We start from the raw sequence: 18,455 nt of genomic DNA on the forward strand, positions 1-18,455 counted from the left end.
ATATATATATATATATATATATACACACACACATATATATATATATATACACACACACACATATATATATATATATATATATATATATATATATATATATATATATATGTTTTGTTCATCGTGGGGCTTGAACTCTGGGCCTGGGCACTGTCCCTCAGCTCTTCAGTTCAAGGCTAACACTCTTATCACTTGAGCCACACTGCTACTTCTGGTTTTCTGGTGGTTAATTGGAGACAAGAGTCTCAAGGACTTTCCTGCCCAGGTTGGCTTTGAACCTTGACCCTCAGATCTCAGCCTCCTGAGTAGCTAGGATTACAGGTGTGAGCCACCGGCACCCAGAAAAATAATATTTTTTTAAAAAAAGATTCCTCTGGGCACAAAAAAATGCTTGCAAAGGAAAATTCATAATCTCAAGAATGGATTTCATCTTGGGGACTGGGAAGGTGTAGTGGTAGAGCACTTGCCTTGCATGCATGAGGCCCTGGGTTTGATTCCTCAGTACCACATAAGCAGAAAAAGCCAGAAGTGGGGCTGTGGCTCAAGTGGTAGAGTGCTAACCTTGAGCTGAAGAGCTGAGGGACAGCGCCCAGGCCCAGAGTTCAGGCCCCACGACCGACAAAAAAAAAAAAAAAGAATGGATTTCATGTTGATGGGGACCTGTGGCAGAATCCATCCAGTGTTTGAGGGGACACCCAGAGAGCTGTGCCCCAGGGTCCTTAAGCAGGCCAGTCTTGAAGTCTCAGAGCCTGGCTGACAAAATGGTGTTGCAGCAAGAACAGTGAACATGGGAGAGAGCAAGGAAGGGGTGATATGGTCCCAAAAGAAACGCACTCTTTACCTGACTTATGTATCTGAAGCCCCTCTGTACGTTAGCTTTCTAACACCAATAAAAAGAATTCAAAAAGAATGATGAATGCACCAGCCATCAGAACAAAGGGGAGCACTTCTGAGATGAGTTGGAGCCACACCCCCTGTTCTCCTGATAAATCCCTATGATGGTGCCTGTCATCAGGTGTGCCCGCTCCCTGGGCTGGCTTGGCTCTGCTTTGCTCTACTGATGAACTTCCTGGATCTCTACCTGGATGTGGCCTCAAGTTCTTTCTGCAGGAATGTGAAGACCTTGAGGCAGCCTGTTCCCCTTTGCCATCTTGTAGTTCCCATAACAGCTTCTCATTGGTGTTTGTGATGAAGCAGCTAGAATGTACTTACTTCCCACAACGCCCCTGCCCCAGGACCCTGTCACCTCACACATCCCTTCTCTACCTGTCCTGCTCACCTGCTACTTCCCCACCTCTGTCCTCCATGCCCAGTGTCCTGCCCTGTCCTGCTCCCCCCTGGTACCCCCCAAGCTTTGTTCTCTGTGTGTTTGGGATTTTTTGTTTGTTTTTGCCAGTCCTAGGGCTTGAACTCAGGGCCTAGATACTGTCCCTGAGCTACTTTTGCTCAATGCTAACACTCTACCACTTGAGCCACAGCACCACTTCCAGCTTCTTCTGTATATGTGGTACTGAGGAAGGAAACCCGGGGCTTCATACATGCTAGACAAGCACTCTACCACTAAGCCACATTCCCAGCCTCATTTTCTTTTTTGTAGATTTCACACATATGTGAGATCACTCATTAGTTGTCTTTGCGTGTCTGGCTTTGTGTGAGGTAGCACAAGTTTTGCTTTTGCAGTGCCGCAGTTTCCTCATCTATAAAGTGAGAATGAAGGCACCTGGCCCTATTGTGGGGAGTGTGTGATGAGACTGTGCTTTTCTCAAAGCCACAAGCTGACCACCCTGGAGGTTGGGACAAGAACCAACTGGGCTGGGCCTCAGTGTGGGATCAAAGGAACAGATACCAGATAATTTGTTAAAGGAAAAACAAGGGGCCAGGAAGGTGGCTCAGTGGTAGAGTGCTTGCACTGCATGCATGAGGCCCTGGGTTTGATTCCTCAGAACCACATAAAGCAGAAAAAGCTGGAAATGGCACTGTGGCTCAAGTGGTAGAGTGCTAGCCTTGAGTAAAAAAAAAAAAAAGCAGCTCAGAGACAGTGCCCAGGCCCTGAGTTCAAGCCCCAAGACTGGCAAAAATAAACAAAACAAAACCCAACAAGGTTTCCTCCGGGAGGCACTGGGCCCACAGAAAAGTCCATCTGTACATCCCGTTTCCTTTGAAAATTTTGGAGAAAATGCTTGGTGAGCCATCTGAGGGACAGGAGGAAGGAAGCCCTGTCTACCAGTTAGCTTGTGGGAAGGGGCGCCCTAACTCCTGAAGGGAGCCACGTAACTCCATGGTGGCTCCAGCAGAGCCCAGGGCCTAGGGAAAGGTTTGAGGAACCAAAATAAATGAAATAGCATCACCTTCAAAATAAGAAAAGAAGCCATCAATGTGTAAGCTGCTCAAGGGGCAATCAAAGGTCTTCAGACTAACTGTGACGATTTCGTTACTGTTACAGATAGCTGTTCTAAAAAAAAAAAAGGAAAAAAGGCAATATTTGAATGCAGTTTATCGCCTTCTTTGTGTTATACACAAAGAATTCCTCCATAGACGTTTCCAGCTTGAGAAACCAGGGCCTGTGTGAATTCTTCACACCTGACTGATTTCAAAAAGAAAGCGATGATTACTCACAAAAGGAAGAAAGTTCATTGGGTGGGTGAGCTGGGGGCACCTGACTACGTCTGTCATCCTGAGGGAAGGGCTGGGAGCTGCCTCTGTCCTGGGGGAGAAGGGTACCTGGGTGGGTGGGGTGCAGAGCCCTAGAACTACCGTCAGCAGCCAGACCTGGTTCCAGCGACCTCCCCAACCTCCCCCAACAACACACACACACTAGCCTTCTCTGATCTCAGTCGCCTGATGACTTTGCACCCAAAGAGCTGACTGCTATCTGGAGAAAGACAGCAGCTCAAGGTCCCTTAGGGTTGCTGAAGGGCCAGGCCAGTAGGAGCAGGAAGCTGCATGGCGGAGGATTAGTGGTCACACCGGGATGTCTTAGCTGGGACAGCTAATCCTTAATGCCTCACTGGAGATTCTCAATGAGAAATTCATCCCACAACCCCTTGAGGGCCAAAGCCTTTGTCCCCAAGAGACAGGTACCTTTCTGTTGGGGGAGACTTCCTGGAAGGTAAGAGGTGGTGGCTGTCATGGCTTCTTTCCGGAACATCTCAGATCTGCTTGCCTGGGCCTCCCATGACCTGGGACAATAACCAGCTTCACCAGAGTCCTTTCTGTCTGTTACATAATCTCACTGCCACTGTAGCTCCGGGGGTTTTCTCCTCCCCAGGATCTTAGAGTCTGCTCTCACATGCTGCTTCACCTCACCCCCACCGCATACAGCAGGAAATCGAGGCTCCACCAGGCAAAGCCCTGGTGCAGGTCCCACTGCCCAGCAACACAGAGTGAGGGTTTGAACCCAGGCCTCTGCTGATGTCCCCGACTTGCCTGCCACTGAGACCCAGAGACAAGGTGTTCACCTCATTTTACAGATGGGGCAACTGAGGCCTGGGGCCAGCTGACAGGTCAGAGGTTACCACATGCTGCTCAGCCACCCTCCCCAAAGCTGTGTTCTTGGGGTGCAGAATACCCTTGTCAAAAGATTTCATCCACCCTACCCACCCCCAGCACTGAGCCCCACTGCCAGGGAAGGGGGTATCATGGGTTTTTGGAGCTTGATGGCAGGCAACTAAGAGTCAACTGAGGACTGGTTGAAGCCACGGCCACAGCCAGGCTCTGACAGGGGCCTGGCTGCCACCTTACTCTGTGCTCTAGTCCTAGGCTGTGTTCCCAGAAGCACAGAGCTGCCCTCCCTTGTCACACTCCCTGGTCACACTCACATGGAGGAGAGGCCCAAGGGTCCTGGCTAAGTTGCAGAGGGAGAGCAGAAGGGGCCCAGACCACTCTGCCCCAGCCCAAGGCCTTGGGGACTCCCACCTGAGTCTCTGTGCTGTTCTGGATGGACACAGGCCCCGAACACCCAGAATTAGAATCAGCTCAGACAACACGGCCAAAGGAAGCACGACATGCAAACCCGAGGCCACCACTGCTCTGCCAACTGGCCGCAGCCCACTGTGGGTGCCAGGCTCTTCTCCAGGGGCCAGACTGGTAAGTCATTCCTGCACCTCTTTTCCTCAACTGGAAAATGGCTCTCCAAATCTGTGTGCTGGAATCAATAGGAGGCCTGCACTAGCAGGCATGTGTATCTGAAGCACCATGCCCATCTCTAAGGCACCAAGCAGCTACCAGCCCTTTCCCCCTCACCCCCTCACCTCCCCCTGGGGTGGGGGTGGGAGTGGGGAGAAGAATATGACTCACTACTGCCCCCAAGAGGCTGCACCCTGGAACTGCTGTGCTCACATTTGGGGCACCAACACATATCCCAGCCTTTCCCTTCTTGTCTGTGAGGCCTAGAGTGAGCAGTCCTCTCCTCCTTCAGCCTCACTCTGAAAAGGGGGGAGCAAAACTACTGCTCCTATGAAGCTGATGGGGGATGCAATGGAGTGAGGTAGAAAACGGCCCTGGTTAATTTTTTAAAAAATGGCAGCTATCATCAGCTGAGGGCTCTTTGCGTATCTACCAAGTGCTGTGCCCTGGCCATGTAGGGGTGGCAAGGTGGTGTGGAGGATGAGCTGGCTCTGGAGGTCTGGGTGGGGATGAGCCCCTTGGACTCAAGGGGAAAGACACCTGTGAGTCCTGAGGTCCAATCAGCCCGTCCCTGGTTCATCACTAGCTAGAGCCCCTGAGCTAGATGACCAAGGGACCAGACTTAGGCGCCCGTATTTCAAGCCAGCCTCCTGAGTGGTTTCAACTAATCTTGATCTTGTCTTGATCTTCGTGGGACAGGATCACACCGCGTGGCAGCATGGGCACAGGCAGCTCTGCTGTGCACTTGAGAGGAGGAAGCCAACTCATGTTGATTTAGAGGAAGAAAAAAAAGCCAGGCATGGTGGTGTACACCTGTAGTCTTAATACTTGGGAGGCTTAGAAGTTCAAGGCCAGCCTGAGCTACAGAGCAAGACCTTGTCAACAACAACAACAACAACAACAACAAATAGCAGTAGCAACAATAAAGGAGGAGCAAGGGACACGTTTTATTTGAGCTGAAAACTCCAGGGGCATCTCTTCGGGTATTTCTGGATCCAGGCCTCAAATGATATACATTCTGTCATTTTCTGTGTTTTGACAGATAAATTATATAACAGACCCAGGCGTTCTGGGAAGTCTACAATCCCCCTGGCATGAACAGTCATTTTATTTCCCTCAGGGAAGAACCAACTAGATTCTGTGAAATGAACTCCTCAGTGCAGGCCAAGAAGTGTGTGTTTTCTTCATGTGAGTCCAGTCTTATTCGTGTATGTGTGTGTGTGTGTGTGTGTGTGTGTGTGTGTGTGTGTGTGTGTGTGTGTGTGTGTGTGTAGTGAAAGAGAGTTATACAAGTATATAAGTCCAGAATGTGCTTATTCAAGAATTCTTCACAGGACCAAGCATGGTAGCAGATACTTATAATACCAAGTACTCTGGAGGTAAAGATAGAAGGATTATAGTTTAAGGCCAGATCAAGCAAAAAAAAATCTCTGAAACCTTATCTCAAAAACAAACCATGTTGCTGGGTGCTGGTGGCTCATACCTGTAATCCTAGCTACTCAGGAGGCTGAGATCTAAGGATTGCAGTTCAAAACCAGCCCAGGCAGGAAAGTCTATGAGATTCTTAGATCCAATTAACCACCAGAAAACCCGAAGTGGCACTGTGGCTCAAGTGATAAGAGTGTTAGCCTTGAGCTGAAGAGCTCAGGGACAGCACCCAGGCCCAGAGTTCAAACCCTACAACTGACCAAAAAAACAAAGTATAACAAACCAAGCATGGTGGGCTCATGGGTGTCATCCCAGCGCAGAGGGAGGTGGAGGTAAGAGAATAGTTCTCTGCAACTGGCCTGAGCAAAATTTCAACACCCTATCAAAAATAAATGAAACAAAGACTGGGACTCTGGCTCAAGAGCGCTTGCCCAGCAAACGAGGGCCTGAGTTCAAGTCCCAGAATCACCAAAACCAAACAAAATAACAACAACAACAAAAATTCCCTACACTGTCTGTGGAGTAAACCCAGAGCCTCTCAAGAAGAAAGGGGTGTAGTTTCTCTCCACAAAGGTGAGCTTCACCTAGGAGAGGCCAGACTGGGAGCTCTCAAAGGGGTACAGCCAAGGCCTGTCTCCACGCAAGCTGGGGGCAGAAGGGCTAGTGACCTTGAGAGCCCGTCTCTGTAGAAATCAGGTCATAGATGCTGTTTACAACCAGCCCCAGGGGGACTAGAGCTCTTCATTCTCTGAAGTCAGCTGGGAGGGTGTGCCAGGGGGAAAAGCTTACTTTGTTCTGGGTGGGTGAGAAGGGAGTGGAGGAATGGCCATGCTGGGGTCTGGGAAAGGGGAGGAGAAGAGAGGAGTCTGGGTGCCCAGGAGGAGGAAAGAGGAAACAGGAGGTACAATAGGATCTCTGAACTCTCAGAAGCATGGCTCGCTGTCACGTGGAATACCCCCCTTCCCTCCCCCCAATCTTTGTAGCCTCCTGTCCAGTTTCTGAGATTGCTGCTGATCGGGCCTCACTGCCTCCTCAGGTAGAGGCTGGCTTTAATCAGACTTCCCGGAGGGAGAGGGTGTGTCTCTGTGGGACCCTAGGGCACAGGATCTGCCCCCCTCACCTCTAAGGAGAAACAAGTCCAGATGTGAGGAAGCTGAGGCTGGAGCAGTGGGAGGTGCCAGCTCAGATGGGCACCTGGGAAGGGCATGAGGTGACCCAGACCACTGGGAAGGAGAGTTCCACCCCAGAGGAAGTGGGATCGGCTTGTGTGAAGGCCAGAGGAGAAGAGGCCGGCGTCTTCCAGGAAAGGAGGCTAGCAGGGGCTCAAGGGTGGAGACTAGGTTAGGATTAATCGGGGAAAGGACAAGGTCCTGAAGGACATGGAGGTCTTTGAAGCTGGAGGGATGGGAGTTGGGGGCGGGGGTAAGTCTCAGAGGGATACCCTGGCTTGGAAGTAGGTTATCTCCTGATGCTGGCCACACAGCATCAAACAAGATGCCACCTTTCTGGACTTTTCTGTGGGCTACAAGTGAGACTAATGCAGAAACTTACCATGCTCATTCTCACATTCTACCCACAAGATGGAAAGGGAAGCTTTTGGGGTTCCTGGTCTTCCCATCATCACAGATATCACACTGAGGCCCTGGAGAGAGGGAGGATGGGATATAGGGACTTGTGAGCTACTGTTCTATTTCCATCTTGCCAGGTGACCTCAGCTGGCAGCTTTCCTCTTGGAGCCTTGGTTTCCACACCAAGGTTTCCAGGTCCTCTCATCAGAACCTTCTCCAGTTCAACCTGTCCTGCATGTTCCCCTTACTTTCACCCCTGACCTCCTCCTGGGCAGCTACGAGCTCTGTGCGACCCAGTCTTAGTCTTGGCAGAAGGCTCCCCCCAACATCCATCACTGTAACTCCCATGTCTGGGGTGACCTTTACATTGGGTGTCTCTTGGCCCAACCTAGGCTATTTTCTTTGGAGTCTCCTTGGATGGGACGGTCCGGAAGCAGGAATCGCCTCTCATCCCATCACCAGCATATAAGGGCCACCAGCATCGTCAGAAACCCAGAAGAAGGTGTGGGGGAACAAGCACCTGCGAGCACCGACTTCTACACCTGTGAGTGCTGGGCTCTCCCCTCATGGCTGCCCACATTGGTAGAGAGGGGTGTCTTCACAAGACTTCGAGGGCTGTTCGGATCAGAGTAGACCAATTTAGAGAAAGATAGATTCTGAGACGTATCAGATCAATGAGCAATGCAATGGTGTCATGTGGAATCCATTGATTAAACCTACACTTTGTTCAAGATAGTTTGCCTACTTGCTTATAGGCTTTTATTGGGATCTTGGGGTCCAAGAGGGATGTCTCAGTTCTTGTTCTAAGGAGAGAGCTTACAGTCTGGTAGCAAAGGCAATAGGTAATTGATATGCACTAGTCAGGGAATGAAGGCAGTCGGGTGGTAGGTTAAAGATGCTGGGGAAGGGCTCAGGTGGGCCATAGTGGAGAATTGGAAGGTGAGAGTGAGCAAGGAGAAAGCCACTTCAGGCCGAGAAGTCAGCATGGGTAAAGTTCCTATGTCATCCCAGGCTGACCACAGTGAATCCCAGCCCCTCCCTCGCTGGCTAGATGGCTCTAGGGCAGAGGCTCTGGACTTTCTGACCTGGGCTGTCCATCTGTCAACCAGATAGCCACATGTGCTTTACAGGAAGGTTAAGCTGGGAATGACAGGTTTTCACTGACCATTCTTTTTCCTCTTGTTTCTCCAATGACTATCCTGGTGTCAAGACTGAAGATGTTTCAGCTTTGGAAACTTGTTCTCTTGTGCGGCCTGCTCAATGGGGCCTCAGCGTCTGTTCTTGGAGATTTCAGTGGCACTCTGAGTAAAACTGTGGACAATCTGAAACCTATTATTGAAGGTGATAATCTGAAATCTGTTGTTCAAGGTGATAACAGTGTGCTTCAAGGTGAGTCAGTGAGAATGTGACCATCAAGTACCACTCAGACCTTAATACTGTGCCTGCAATACTAGAGGCTACCACCAGGAGATGCCCTTCACAGCTGATTTACTTAGATGGTTCTTCCGTTTTTCATTTTATTATAATAAATAAGGGTAAAATAAATATCCTCTTACATATTTTATCCTGATAAACTTTTGACAATATGGGCATAGGATAAGTTCCTAAAAGTGAGATTTCAAAAATTCAAAAAGCATGTACATTTTTCAATTAAATACTGGCAAATAATTCCTATATTAACATTTTCTCCAGCTGAGAGAGTTTCTTTTCTCCATCTTTCTTCCCCCTTCTCTCCTCCCTGGTCTGGACAGCTTTAAATCTTTTGCTAGTCTTGTAGATGAATTGAAAGTTACTTCTCTTTGCATGTCTTTAAATATGAGAACTTTCTTGTTTTTTGTTTTTTGGGTTTTTTTTTGGTCCGGTCGTGGGGCCCGAACTCTGGGCCTGGGCGCTGTCCCTCAGCTCTTCAGCTCAAGGCTAGCGCTCTACCACTTGAGCCACAGCGCCACTTCCGGCTTTTTTCTTTCTGCTTATGTGGTGCTAAGGAATCGAACCCAGGGCCTCGAGCATGCAAGGCAAGCGCTCTACCACTGAGCCACCTTCCCAGCCCCACTTTCTTGTTTTTTTAAAAAAATGTATTTATTGTGCCTTCACATACTTTAACGAAAACATTTTGTCTGTGTTCTTAGAATATTCTCCGGTTGGTGATTGACTCTATCCTGCTGATCTGTATTAATTTGTGAGAATTAAAGGAGTCCTATTTCTCTATAAACTTACCCACTTACCTTTAATTATTCTTCCATTTTATGTTTTGTAAAAGAACTTGGCTTTTTCTTCATTTTTCTGGAAATTCTTACAGGACACTGAAAATCAGTTCTGGTAGGAGGAGGCAACTTCTGCAAATGGCTGCCTTTCAAACCTTGTCAAGGATTAAGCAACCTTCAAAAAATAAAGACAGGACTTGTTCTGGAATTTCACAGCTGAAAACTGAAGCCTAGCCTCTTTCTTTTTTTTTTTTTTGGTGGGGGGGTCCAGTTGTGGGGCCTGAACACTGGGCCTGGGCGCTGTCCCTCAGCTCTTCAGCTCAAGGCTAACACTCTACCACTTGAGCCACAGTGCCACTTCCGGCTTTTTTTTACTTACGTGGTGCTGAGGAATCGAACCCAGGGCCTCGAGCATGCAAGGCAAGCGCTCTACCACTGAGCCACCTTCCCAGCCCAAGGGTAGCCTCTTTCTTTCTCTGCTCTCTCCTTCCCTCTCCAATGCTTTGTTTCACCTTGAATTAGTAATGCTTTGTTGTTTCTCACTTGAATTTTCTACACATCTTTAACTCTTTCACAGGCAATCGCCAACATCTGTGGTGACTTTTTTTTTTCTTCATTTTGTCCCTGGGTTTCCAGGGCCTCACAGGTTTGTTTTTTTTTCTCAAACTGATGTATCTCCTTTAAAGCCATAGACCTCAGTCACCATAGACAGACATACACACAATATCAATGGCTAATGGATCGATTGCTTTATTGGTAAATGATGTGTGTTAGTATGAGGGCAGCATGGGGAGGAAGAAAGGCTCCCTTGCTCTGGGACTAGACACAATGTTTAACCTTTGGACCTTTATTTCTTCATCTGTCAAATGAAAGTAATACCAACATCTGTCTCCTTGGGTTGTCATAGAAATGACTGTCTTCCCTGGTAAGCCTGTCTGTTTTCTGAGTGAGTGGTATATGACACTGCATGATGACTTGTCTTGGCAGGTGACATCCTGAAAATCAATGACAAACTACAAGAGATCCAGCAATCCCAGTCTTTCCTACAGATCAAAAATCAGCTTCTGGATACCACAAACTTGTTGCAAAGTCCCTTGTCTTTGCTGACAGCAAATGGAATTCAGTACGTTGGTACTTTACATTGTTTCGCCCACAAAAGAGGGACATTACTTTTTAAAATATGTCTTTAAAGAAGTCAGAGTAAGATCAAGCCATATTTTCCCCAGCTCCACCACAGTGGTCTGAGGCCAGCCCTCCCCCCATCCCTCACCCCCACCCCCACCCCAGCATGAGTAGATTAGGTCAGCACTCAAGAACCTGTCTGAGCATCTCATGGGGTTGAGTTTTTCAGGATGAATCATTTTGTTCATCCTCAACTCCACCTGTTTTCTGGTTCCTATAGATTTTCCCAAAGAATAAGGCTATTCTCTAAATACAGCTAAAGACAAAAGTTTGAAACCCACTGGGGAAAGAAACAGGAAATCCATACCTCTTCCGAGTAGCTGGCGCCATGCGTGCATGGACTTTTGGAGACATGAAGTTCTGGGTTCACATTCTGGCTTTGGCACTTATTCTCGGGGCACCATCCTATCAGTCTGTACTGGGAGGCAGACAGTAGCCTTTCTGAGCAGGCACAGTGAGGCCTGGGAGGAGGGGGCAGAGGTTGGTGAGGCCCAAATTCTTGGCAAATCACAGGCCAGAGAGTGTTCCCGCAAATGGCTGCCCCAGGAGATAATAAACCATCAATATTGTGGGTTTTGATCAGGCTGAAAATCACCGACATTGCCATGCTGGGTATTAAACCTGAGTTGTCTGCCAACGGCAAAGACCTTCAGCTGCGAGTCCCACTTACTGCCAAAGTATCTGTGGTCCTGTAAGTACTGATGACTTAGACCTGGGTTGGGCTCCTGTTGGGGACTTGGGGCTGAGATGTGGCCGTTAACCTGTTTTCCAATCTGTAAATAAGGGGAACTTTCTCAGATTCAAACTCCCGATCTTTAAAAATAGTCTAGTAAGCTTTGACAAATCTCTCTGAATACTCCATCTAATATACTTTTGAAATTATGACACTTTCATTGGGCTGGGTGCTAATTACAGCTCATACCTGAAACCTAACTACTTAGGAAGCTGAGGTTGAGGTTCAAAACTAGCCTGGGAAGAAAAGTCTGTGAGACTCTTTTTTTTTTCCCCTGATAAATATTATTCTTTTTTTGGGGGGGAGGGGGTCTGGTCGTGGGGCCTGAACTCTGGGCCTGGGCACGGTCCCTCAGCTCTTCAGCTCAAGGCTAGCGCTCTACCACTTGAGCCACAGTGCCACTTCCGGCTTTTTTCTTTTTGCTTATGTGGTGCTGAGGAATGGAACCCAGGGCCTCAGGCATGCAAGGCAAGTGCTCTAGCACTGAGCCACCTTCCCAGCCCTGATAAATATTATTCTATATGATCAGATGCACATAGGCATTGTGCCTTTGTGTTCCTCTCTTAAGGGATCTGTGAGACTTTTTTTTTTAATTGTGAAAATACCATACAGAGGGGTTACAATTACATGGGCAAGATAACGAGTACATTTCTTATCAAGCATTGTTGCCTCCTCCTTTGTTTCCCCTTCCCATCCCTTCCCATACTGTCCCCCCTTCCCCCCCCACCTGATCCTCCACCCCCCCACCAAAGTTGTAAATTTCATTTTTTGACATAACCACTTGTATATCTCATTGTTGTCTGTGAAACTCTTATCTCCAATTAATCAGCAGAAAGCTGTGGCTTGGGTGGTAGAATACCAGCTTAGAGAAAAACAAAAAATCCAACCAGCAGCATCTTTACAATAATTTTTTTAAATCCAATCAAGGGCATGAGGACTGACTCAAAAAAAAAAAAAAAAGAAGGGAGGAAGGGAGGAAGGGAGGGAGGGAGGAAGGAAGGGAGGAAGGAAGGAAGGAAGGAAGGAATACCTAATTGGAAAACTTGAGAACATTCTTTGGCAAAATTTCTCCCAGCATTATTTTATACCTCCATAGTCTCTAAATAGCAGGGAGTATTACAAATAAATGCACATTATAATGTGCACTATATCCTAAACTGCCTACATATAAAATGTAATTTTAATTTTAAAAGAGCTACACAGGGAAATCATTAGTGAGACACTGAATAAAAATTTCCTATGCGCTAAACCCTCATGGCCTTGATTGTGTAACATGGTCCATGTAGACATCACCCACCCAGGCAGAGGAAGGCAGGGAACGAGGTGGAAACAGTCTCCATAGCTGATCACTGTGATTCTCATTTCCTTCAGGCCTCTCCTTAAGCAGGTGTTGGACTTGTCAACCACTGTGGATCTTGTGGGCGGACTCGCAATTGAAAAGGATCCCCAGACCCAACAGCTGAAGGTAGCCTTGTCAAAATGCTCCATTGACTTAGACAAACTCTCCATCTCCTTACTGAACAGGTAAGACCGCCTTCTGTCTCTGCAAAGATGAGGCTCATGGACTTGGGGATCCCCTAATTCCACTCCTGTCCTAATACTTGAGAGGTCAGCTCTCCCAATAACTTAGAACTATATAACTAGCTGAATCTTTTGAAGTCTCAGTTTTCACATAGGTAATGTGGGGACAATAATGGTGCTTACTCATAGCCTTCTAAAAATGGAAGGCCAGAAAATAAACCTTTAACAAGAGCCTGAGCTATCTCAAACTCTCAGCAATCATCCTAGCCAAGCTGACTCAAAGAAGGGTTCAACTCCATCACTGAGGCAAGAGATGTTAACCATGATCATGAATCTCAATTCTATCAATGTCCATGTTACTTTATGCCTTTGAACCTCTCTTGTTAGGTGCATGCATGCATAAGAGGCTGTTACATCTTCCTGGAGAATTAAAATCTATCTATCCTTACAGAATGATGGATATGTAACGTGATATTTAAATTGCATCTGCTTTCTTGCCTTGCTTGAGTGGGGGGTGGGGGGAGCAGCTGGGAAGTAAATGCCCATCAGGAGCTCTCATTTCACATTGGTCTCCACCCACTAGCAAATAATTGCAATAAGAGTTTGAGATCCTAATCTGTCTCCATTGAAATCATTCATCCCTGTTAATCCACAAAATCTACATCTTAAACTATGTGTTTGAAAAGCAGGTTTGGCTCAGAAAAGAAGGTGGAGGGAGAGGGGGTGGCTCTGGCCCTGACTGGGAGAATAAAATTTGTCTAGCCAAGGCCTAGCGCGGGTGGTCAACCCCGGTGACCATGGCCAGAGGCTCCAGCCCCTCCCAACCACAGCGTGTGATCACAGTTGGCCCAGAAACCTTCTAAAAACAGAAAGAATGGATCCTGCCTCCTGCCATGTTGGATCCGTGTCTCTATCTGTAGAAGGGGCTGCCGCTCCACATTCTCTCTGAGCTTCTTTTCTCACTTTGGGTCCAGTCCGGAGCCCTCTCCCTAGTCGTGTAGCCCACCCTCGTTCTGCTCCTGACACACTGGGCTTTTGCTCTATAATTCGGACAAGTTTTATTCCTACCACAGGACCTTTGCAAGCCATGGTCTAGATACCTGGAACACCTTTCTCCTCACTCCAACTCAATGTATCTCATCATCCTCTTAGCAAAGTTTGTCTATTCTGACTCTTAATAGTCTACTCTGGCCCTTCAGAGTTCACATCATAGCTTTTTATTTGTTTGGTTGCATATTTACTTTGCTCATTCTTTTAGCCCAAAATGTGTGTCATATCGGCTATATGTAACTTAATCACTACCCTAAACTTTGGAGAATTCAGGACCAACAGAGTCCATCCTGAAGTTCCTCCTAAGGGCAAGACAAGCAGATAGGCATCCAGACCAACAAGGAAAGGGGTGAACCCTGCACTGGGCATTACACTTAACAGGACATGGTGAGAGTCAGGCCCTGCCTTAAATGATCAGCCCGTGAGGGCTGCCTGGAGGGAGTGACAGTTGTACTGAAAGTTGAAGATGGACAACATGGCATTGGCCAGGTTCACTTCATTTTGCCCAGTTGGATGCCTGGCATACATACATGGCTGACAGCATGGGTTGAAGGGAGGAATGAATGATGAGGTCTCAGAGTTGTGAGGAGACTCTCCAGACGCCCTGAGTAAGGAGCTGTCGGGGTGGGTGATAGGTGACGGCCCCTCTGCATGAGGGTGCCCTCTGTGGCTGGGAGGGCAATTCAGAGTCCAGGGCACATCTGTCTTCAAGGTGTTCTGCCCACTTGACCAGGTTTTGTTGGCTCTTCATCTTTTTCAGAAGAATCTGGCTGCTCAACAACTTACTGGATGTGACCTCTGGTGTCCTGAGGACAGGAGTGTCCTTCCTGCTGCAAAATCTTGTGAGTCTCTCCCCTCCCCCACTCACCTCCCACCACTCCTTATACCCAGAGCTAGGTCAGAAGTGGCATTCACTGGCCTGATCTGGCTCCGGTGGGCTCCTCCTCCTCAGTATCTCAGCCTAGGAGCACAGGGGCCTGGCATTGCTGAGATCATAGGACCCATATCTTGCGTGTTGCCCATTGCCTTTGGGTTTTGTTTTGTTTTGTGAGCCTGTCCTGGCCCTTGAACTCAGCCCTGACTTTGAACTTTTATCCTAAAAGCTAGTGCTCTACCACTTAAGCCACATGTCTGCTTCTGGCTTTTTGGTGGCAGATTGGAGAAAAGAGTCTCACAGAGGCTGGGCACCTGTAATCCTAGCTACTAGCTGTAATCCTGAGCTCTGAGGATCTCGGTTCAAAGCCAGCCCAGGCAAGGAAAGTCCTTGCGACTCATCTCCAATGAACCACCAGAAAATTGGAAGTGGCTCTGTGGCTCAATTGGTGGAGTGCTCACCTTTAGCTGAAGAGCTGAGGGACAGTGCCCAGGTCCAGAGTTCAACCTTCATAACTGACCAAAAAAAAAAGAGTTCCAAGGACTTTTCTGCTTGGGCTGGCCTCCAACCACAATCTTCAAATCTCAGCCTCCTGAGTAGCTAGGATTACAAGGATGAGCCACCAGCACTCAGGTTGTCTTTATAGATAGGTTGATGAAGAGAGAGAGAGAGAGAGAGAAAGAGAGAGAGAGAGAGAGAGAGCAGGAAAAGAGGAGGAAAGTTCACTCTCAGGCCCTGCCCCAGTTTTCTCATAGGCCTCCGCAGGTGATAGGATGAAGGCATGCCCTAAGAACAGCGCCGATAGTACCTAGGAAATACGGGAACCTTCAAAGATCCCTGCGTTTCCAAGTTGAAAGTTTCTGAGAATCTGCTTCTGGACTCTTGAGATTCTAGACTTCTAGTAGTTTGAGGTTTTAGACTTGGAGCGCCTGAGGTGGGGGGTTCCATTGTTCACAGATCCTGAGGTCAAAGTTTCTCAGATGAGGAAGCCAGCCTCGGTGGGGTGGCAGGCATGCATTTCCTGTTGAGAACCATCTTTCTTTCCTCCCCCCCCACCCCCCCCCTGCCCCTCTTCCCTTCCTGTCTGTTAGGTGTGCCCACTGATCCAGACCCTGGTCAACAGTCTGAACTTGTCTCTCGGTTCTGACATTCTGAGTGGTAAGTCACAGCCCGGGGAAGGGTGCATGCGAACACACAGCCCTGCACCTGGCCTGGTCAGGCTTGGTTAGGAAGTCCAGCATGCAGGGCAAGAAGGGGATGGGGTTGTCTTTCTGCTACTCAGGGAAGCTCTATGGCCTTTAGGTGACCAGGTATCATAGGGCTGGGGGCACTGTGAGGAAATAGGAGGGGGACACTGAAGGCACCAGGGCCCTGGAGGTAGCTGTATGAAAACGGCCTTAGGCAGTCACCTTGGGTCCTGTCAGCAGCCCTGCCCTGCGCAGTAGGGACTGTCATTATAGCCATTTCACAAGAGGGGAGCTAGGACACCCCTGAGGTCCCACAGCTGCCACTGGCCCCTGGAGGGTAGTAGCTAGTGGTCTCTGGTCTGTGCCGTTTTCCATGGCAGAGACTGAGGCCTGCTCCTGATTTTGTCCTTCAGCTGTCCCTGCTGACCTGCAAGCCATCCTCTGAAGAGGAAGCACAAGGAGGACTGCTGTGGTGCCACCTGCTGGTAAGGGCCGGCTCTGCACCACCGTGCACAGAACCTGTGGGGAAGCAAGCAAGAACCAGGCTGGGCTTTGCTTCTTTTTCCAGCAAAGACTGAGCCCTAATCTGAGTTCCAATCTAAGTCCCCATCCTGGCCCCAGACTGAGCCCTGATTCTGGCTACCATCAACTATGAGCCTTGATCACACACCTAGACTGAGCCCAGATCCTAGGCACAGACTGAACTTAATGCCTGCTATTGGCTAAGCCCCAAGCTTTGGTTACAGACTGAACCTTGACCTTGATCTCAGACTGATCTACAGTCCTGATCATATTTCACCTTGATTGTGGCTCAAGTTCTGGCTGCTTTCCAGTCTGTTTCCATCTCCCATTATTCTAGAGAAGGGGAGAGGAATGAGGAAGAATGGGGACTAGGTGTCAGAAAAAGACCTCAGATTCCAGGTGCCAAGGGGTGCTGTGGGAGGGCTGGGACAGATCAGGGTCCCACAAGGGGTCCCGAGAATGGCAGCCCCCACTGTATTATGACTCCCAACATCCAGACACCCTGTGATCTCATTCCAGGACAATGACCCCGGGGTCCACTTGAATCCTGTGTCATCTCCCTCTGGAAAGTCCCAGGAGAGAGGAAGGCCCAAATCCAGCTCCACAGACCTCCCAGACAAACTCTTCACAGTAGGACAGTGGCATGGATACCATTATCCCCTGCTCCCTCCACCCCCTCCCCACAATAAAACTGCATTTCTGTACCCGTGTGGCTTTCCTCTGTCCTTCCGTGGGATTTCCTGGTGGAGGAATAGGGCTGGGACATCCTCATGTCCTCATACAAATGGTGGCACTGAATCAGAGAGAGGGCACGAAACTGGTTTTCTGTGGCTGTGGCAGAACCCGAATCCATCCAGCCACTCATCTAACAAGTATTTAGTGAGCACCTGCTTTGAGCCAGGAAGACAGTGGAAACAGGACAAGAGGCACTGAGTTCAGGTCCATTACTAGTCCATGCTCTCCTCTCTCTCTCTCTCTCTCTCTCTCTCTCTCTCTCTCTCTCTCTCTCTCTCACACACACACACACACACACACACACATCTATGCAATGATGGTGTGACAGTGTTATCGTAAGTAGAAGCAGTTCCAATCCTTACCTTACTATATGACGTTGGGCCCAAGGTCAGGGCTCCCTTGAGCCTTAGTTTCCTCTTCTGGAAAGTCAGATTTGCATGGAAGTTCTGAAAGCATCTGTTCCAGCAGTGTGCCAAGGGTAGCTACTGTTACTATGGATGGAGAAGCTGAGACACCCAAAAGGTTACAAGGTGTGCAGTGTTACACAGCACAGAATGCGCAGAGCCAGTTAAAACTCAAGGTTCCAGGGTCACGGGCCCCAGCAACCTCTCCATGAGGCAGAGCAAATGGCCTCACCCACACACAGATCCCCTCCCTTGAGCTCACAGGACAAAGCTTGCTGGAAGCAGGACCCCTACCAGCCCCTCACGAGGTCTTCCCCCTCCACACCTCTCTAGGACACAACACCTCTGACATTCAGATTCGCATCATCTCTAGTGTTAACTCTGCCTGACCCTTGGCCTCACAGCATTTGTCTTGGAGGTTGGGCTTAGGATGGGATGGGGGAGAGCTCCACCCTCTTCATCTCCCCCAAGAAAGTTCGCCTTGGAGGACTTTGAAGGATGTGAGAAGATGCAGGATGTCCTACCATCTCCTGGCTGTCCATTACCCAGGACCATGACACAGAGCCCATTGTAAATCAACCCACAGGACCAGTTGGCCAATAAAAGCCAGGTGACCTAGCCAGGACTCTCCTCATCTACCTTCTTATGAGATGCCACACCAGAGGAAAATGTTGCCTAAACCTGATGCAGTCATAACTAGCCTACGACATGAATCCTGGCTTCAGCTAGGAGAGGTCCACACATAGCAAAAGGACCCTGCCAGCTTTTCCTTTGCTAGCCCTACCTGCATCAATGACTTTCACCTTCCTGGTGATAAAATAACTGCTGAGAGAAAATCTTCATGTATATAGTCAGTCAAAAATAAGACAGAAAAACAGGGGGGGAAACCCCACTTCCCAGCTAGATCAACTACTCTAAGAAACTT

At 48.6% G+C, this 18,455-nt stretch overlaps 1 protein-coding gene across 1 annotated transcript; it reads left to right on the forward strand.

Annotated features, from left to right (window-relative positions):
• Nucleotides 1-4,001: 4,001 nt before the first annotated feature.
• On the forward strand, nt 4,002-17,919 carry LOC122120408 (BPI fold-containing family A member 2-like). Its single transcript, XM_042694646.1, has 7 exons — nt 4,002-4,083; nt 10,310-10,445; nt 11,088-11,195; nt 12,609-12,761; nt 14,569-14,650; nt 15,774-15,840; nt 17,864-17,919. The coding sequence occupies exons 1-7, from the start codon at nt 4,002-4,004 to the stop codon at nt 17,917-17,919; spliced, it is 684 nt and encodes a 227-aa protein (XP_042550580.1).
• The last annotated feature ends 536 nt before the right edge of the window (nt 17,920-18,455 follow it).

Source organism: Dipodomys spectabilis, unplaced genomic scaffold (genome assembly GCF_019054845.1).
Source record: "Dipodomys spectabilis isolate Male_0828 unplaced genomic scaffold, ASM1905484v1 ptg000175l, whole genome shotgun sequence".
Lineage (NCBI taxonomy): Eukaryota > Metazoa > Chordata > Mammalia > Rodentia > Heteromyidae > Dipodomys > Dipodomys spectabilis.

Excerpts from the sequence above, each read along its gene's own strand:
- LOC122120408 (XM_042694646.1), top strand. The coding sequence starts at position 4,002 with ATGCAAACCCGAGGCCACCACTGCTCTGCCAACTGGCCGCAGCCCACT. Across the intron at positions 11,196-12,608 it reads GCCAAAGTATCTGTGGTCCT|GCCTCTCCTTAAGCAGGTGT; the intron begins GTAAGTACTGAT and ends CATTTCCTTCAG. Across the intron at positions 12,762-14,568 it reads TCCATCTCCTTACTGAACAG|AAGAATCTGGCTGCTCAACA; the intron begins GTAAGACCGCCT and ends CATCTTTTTCAG.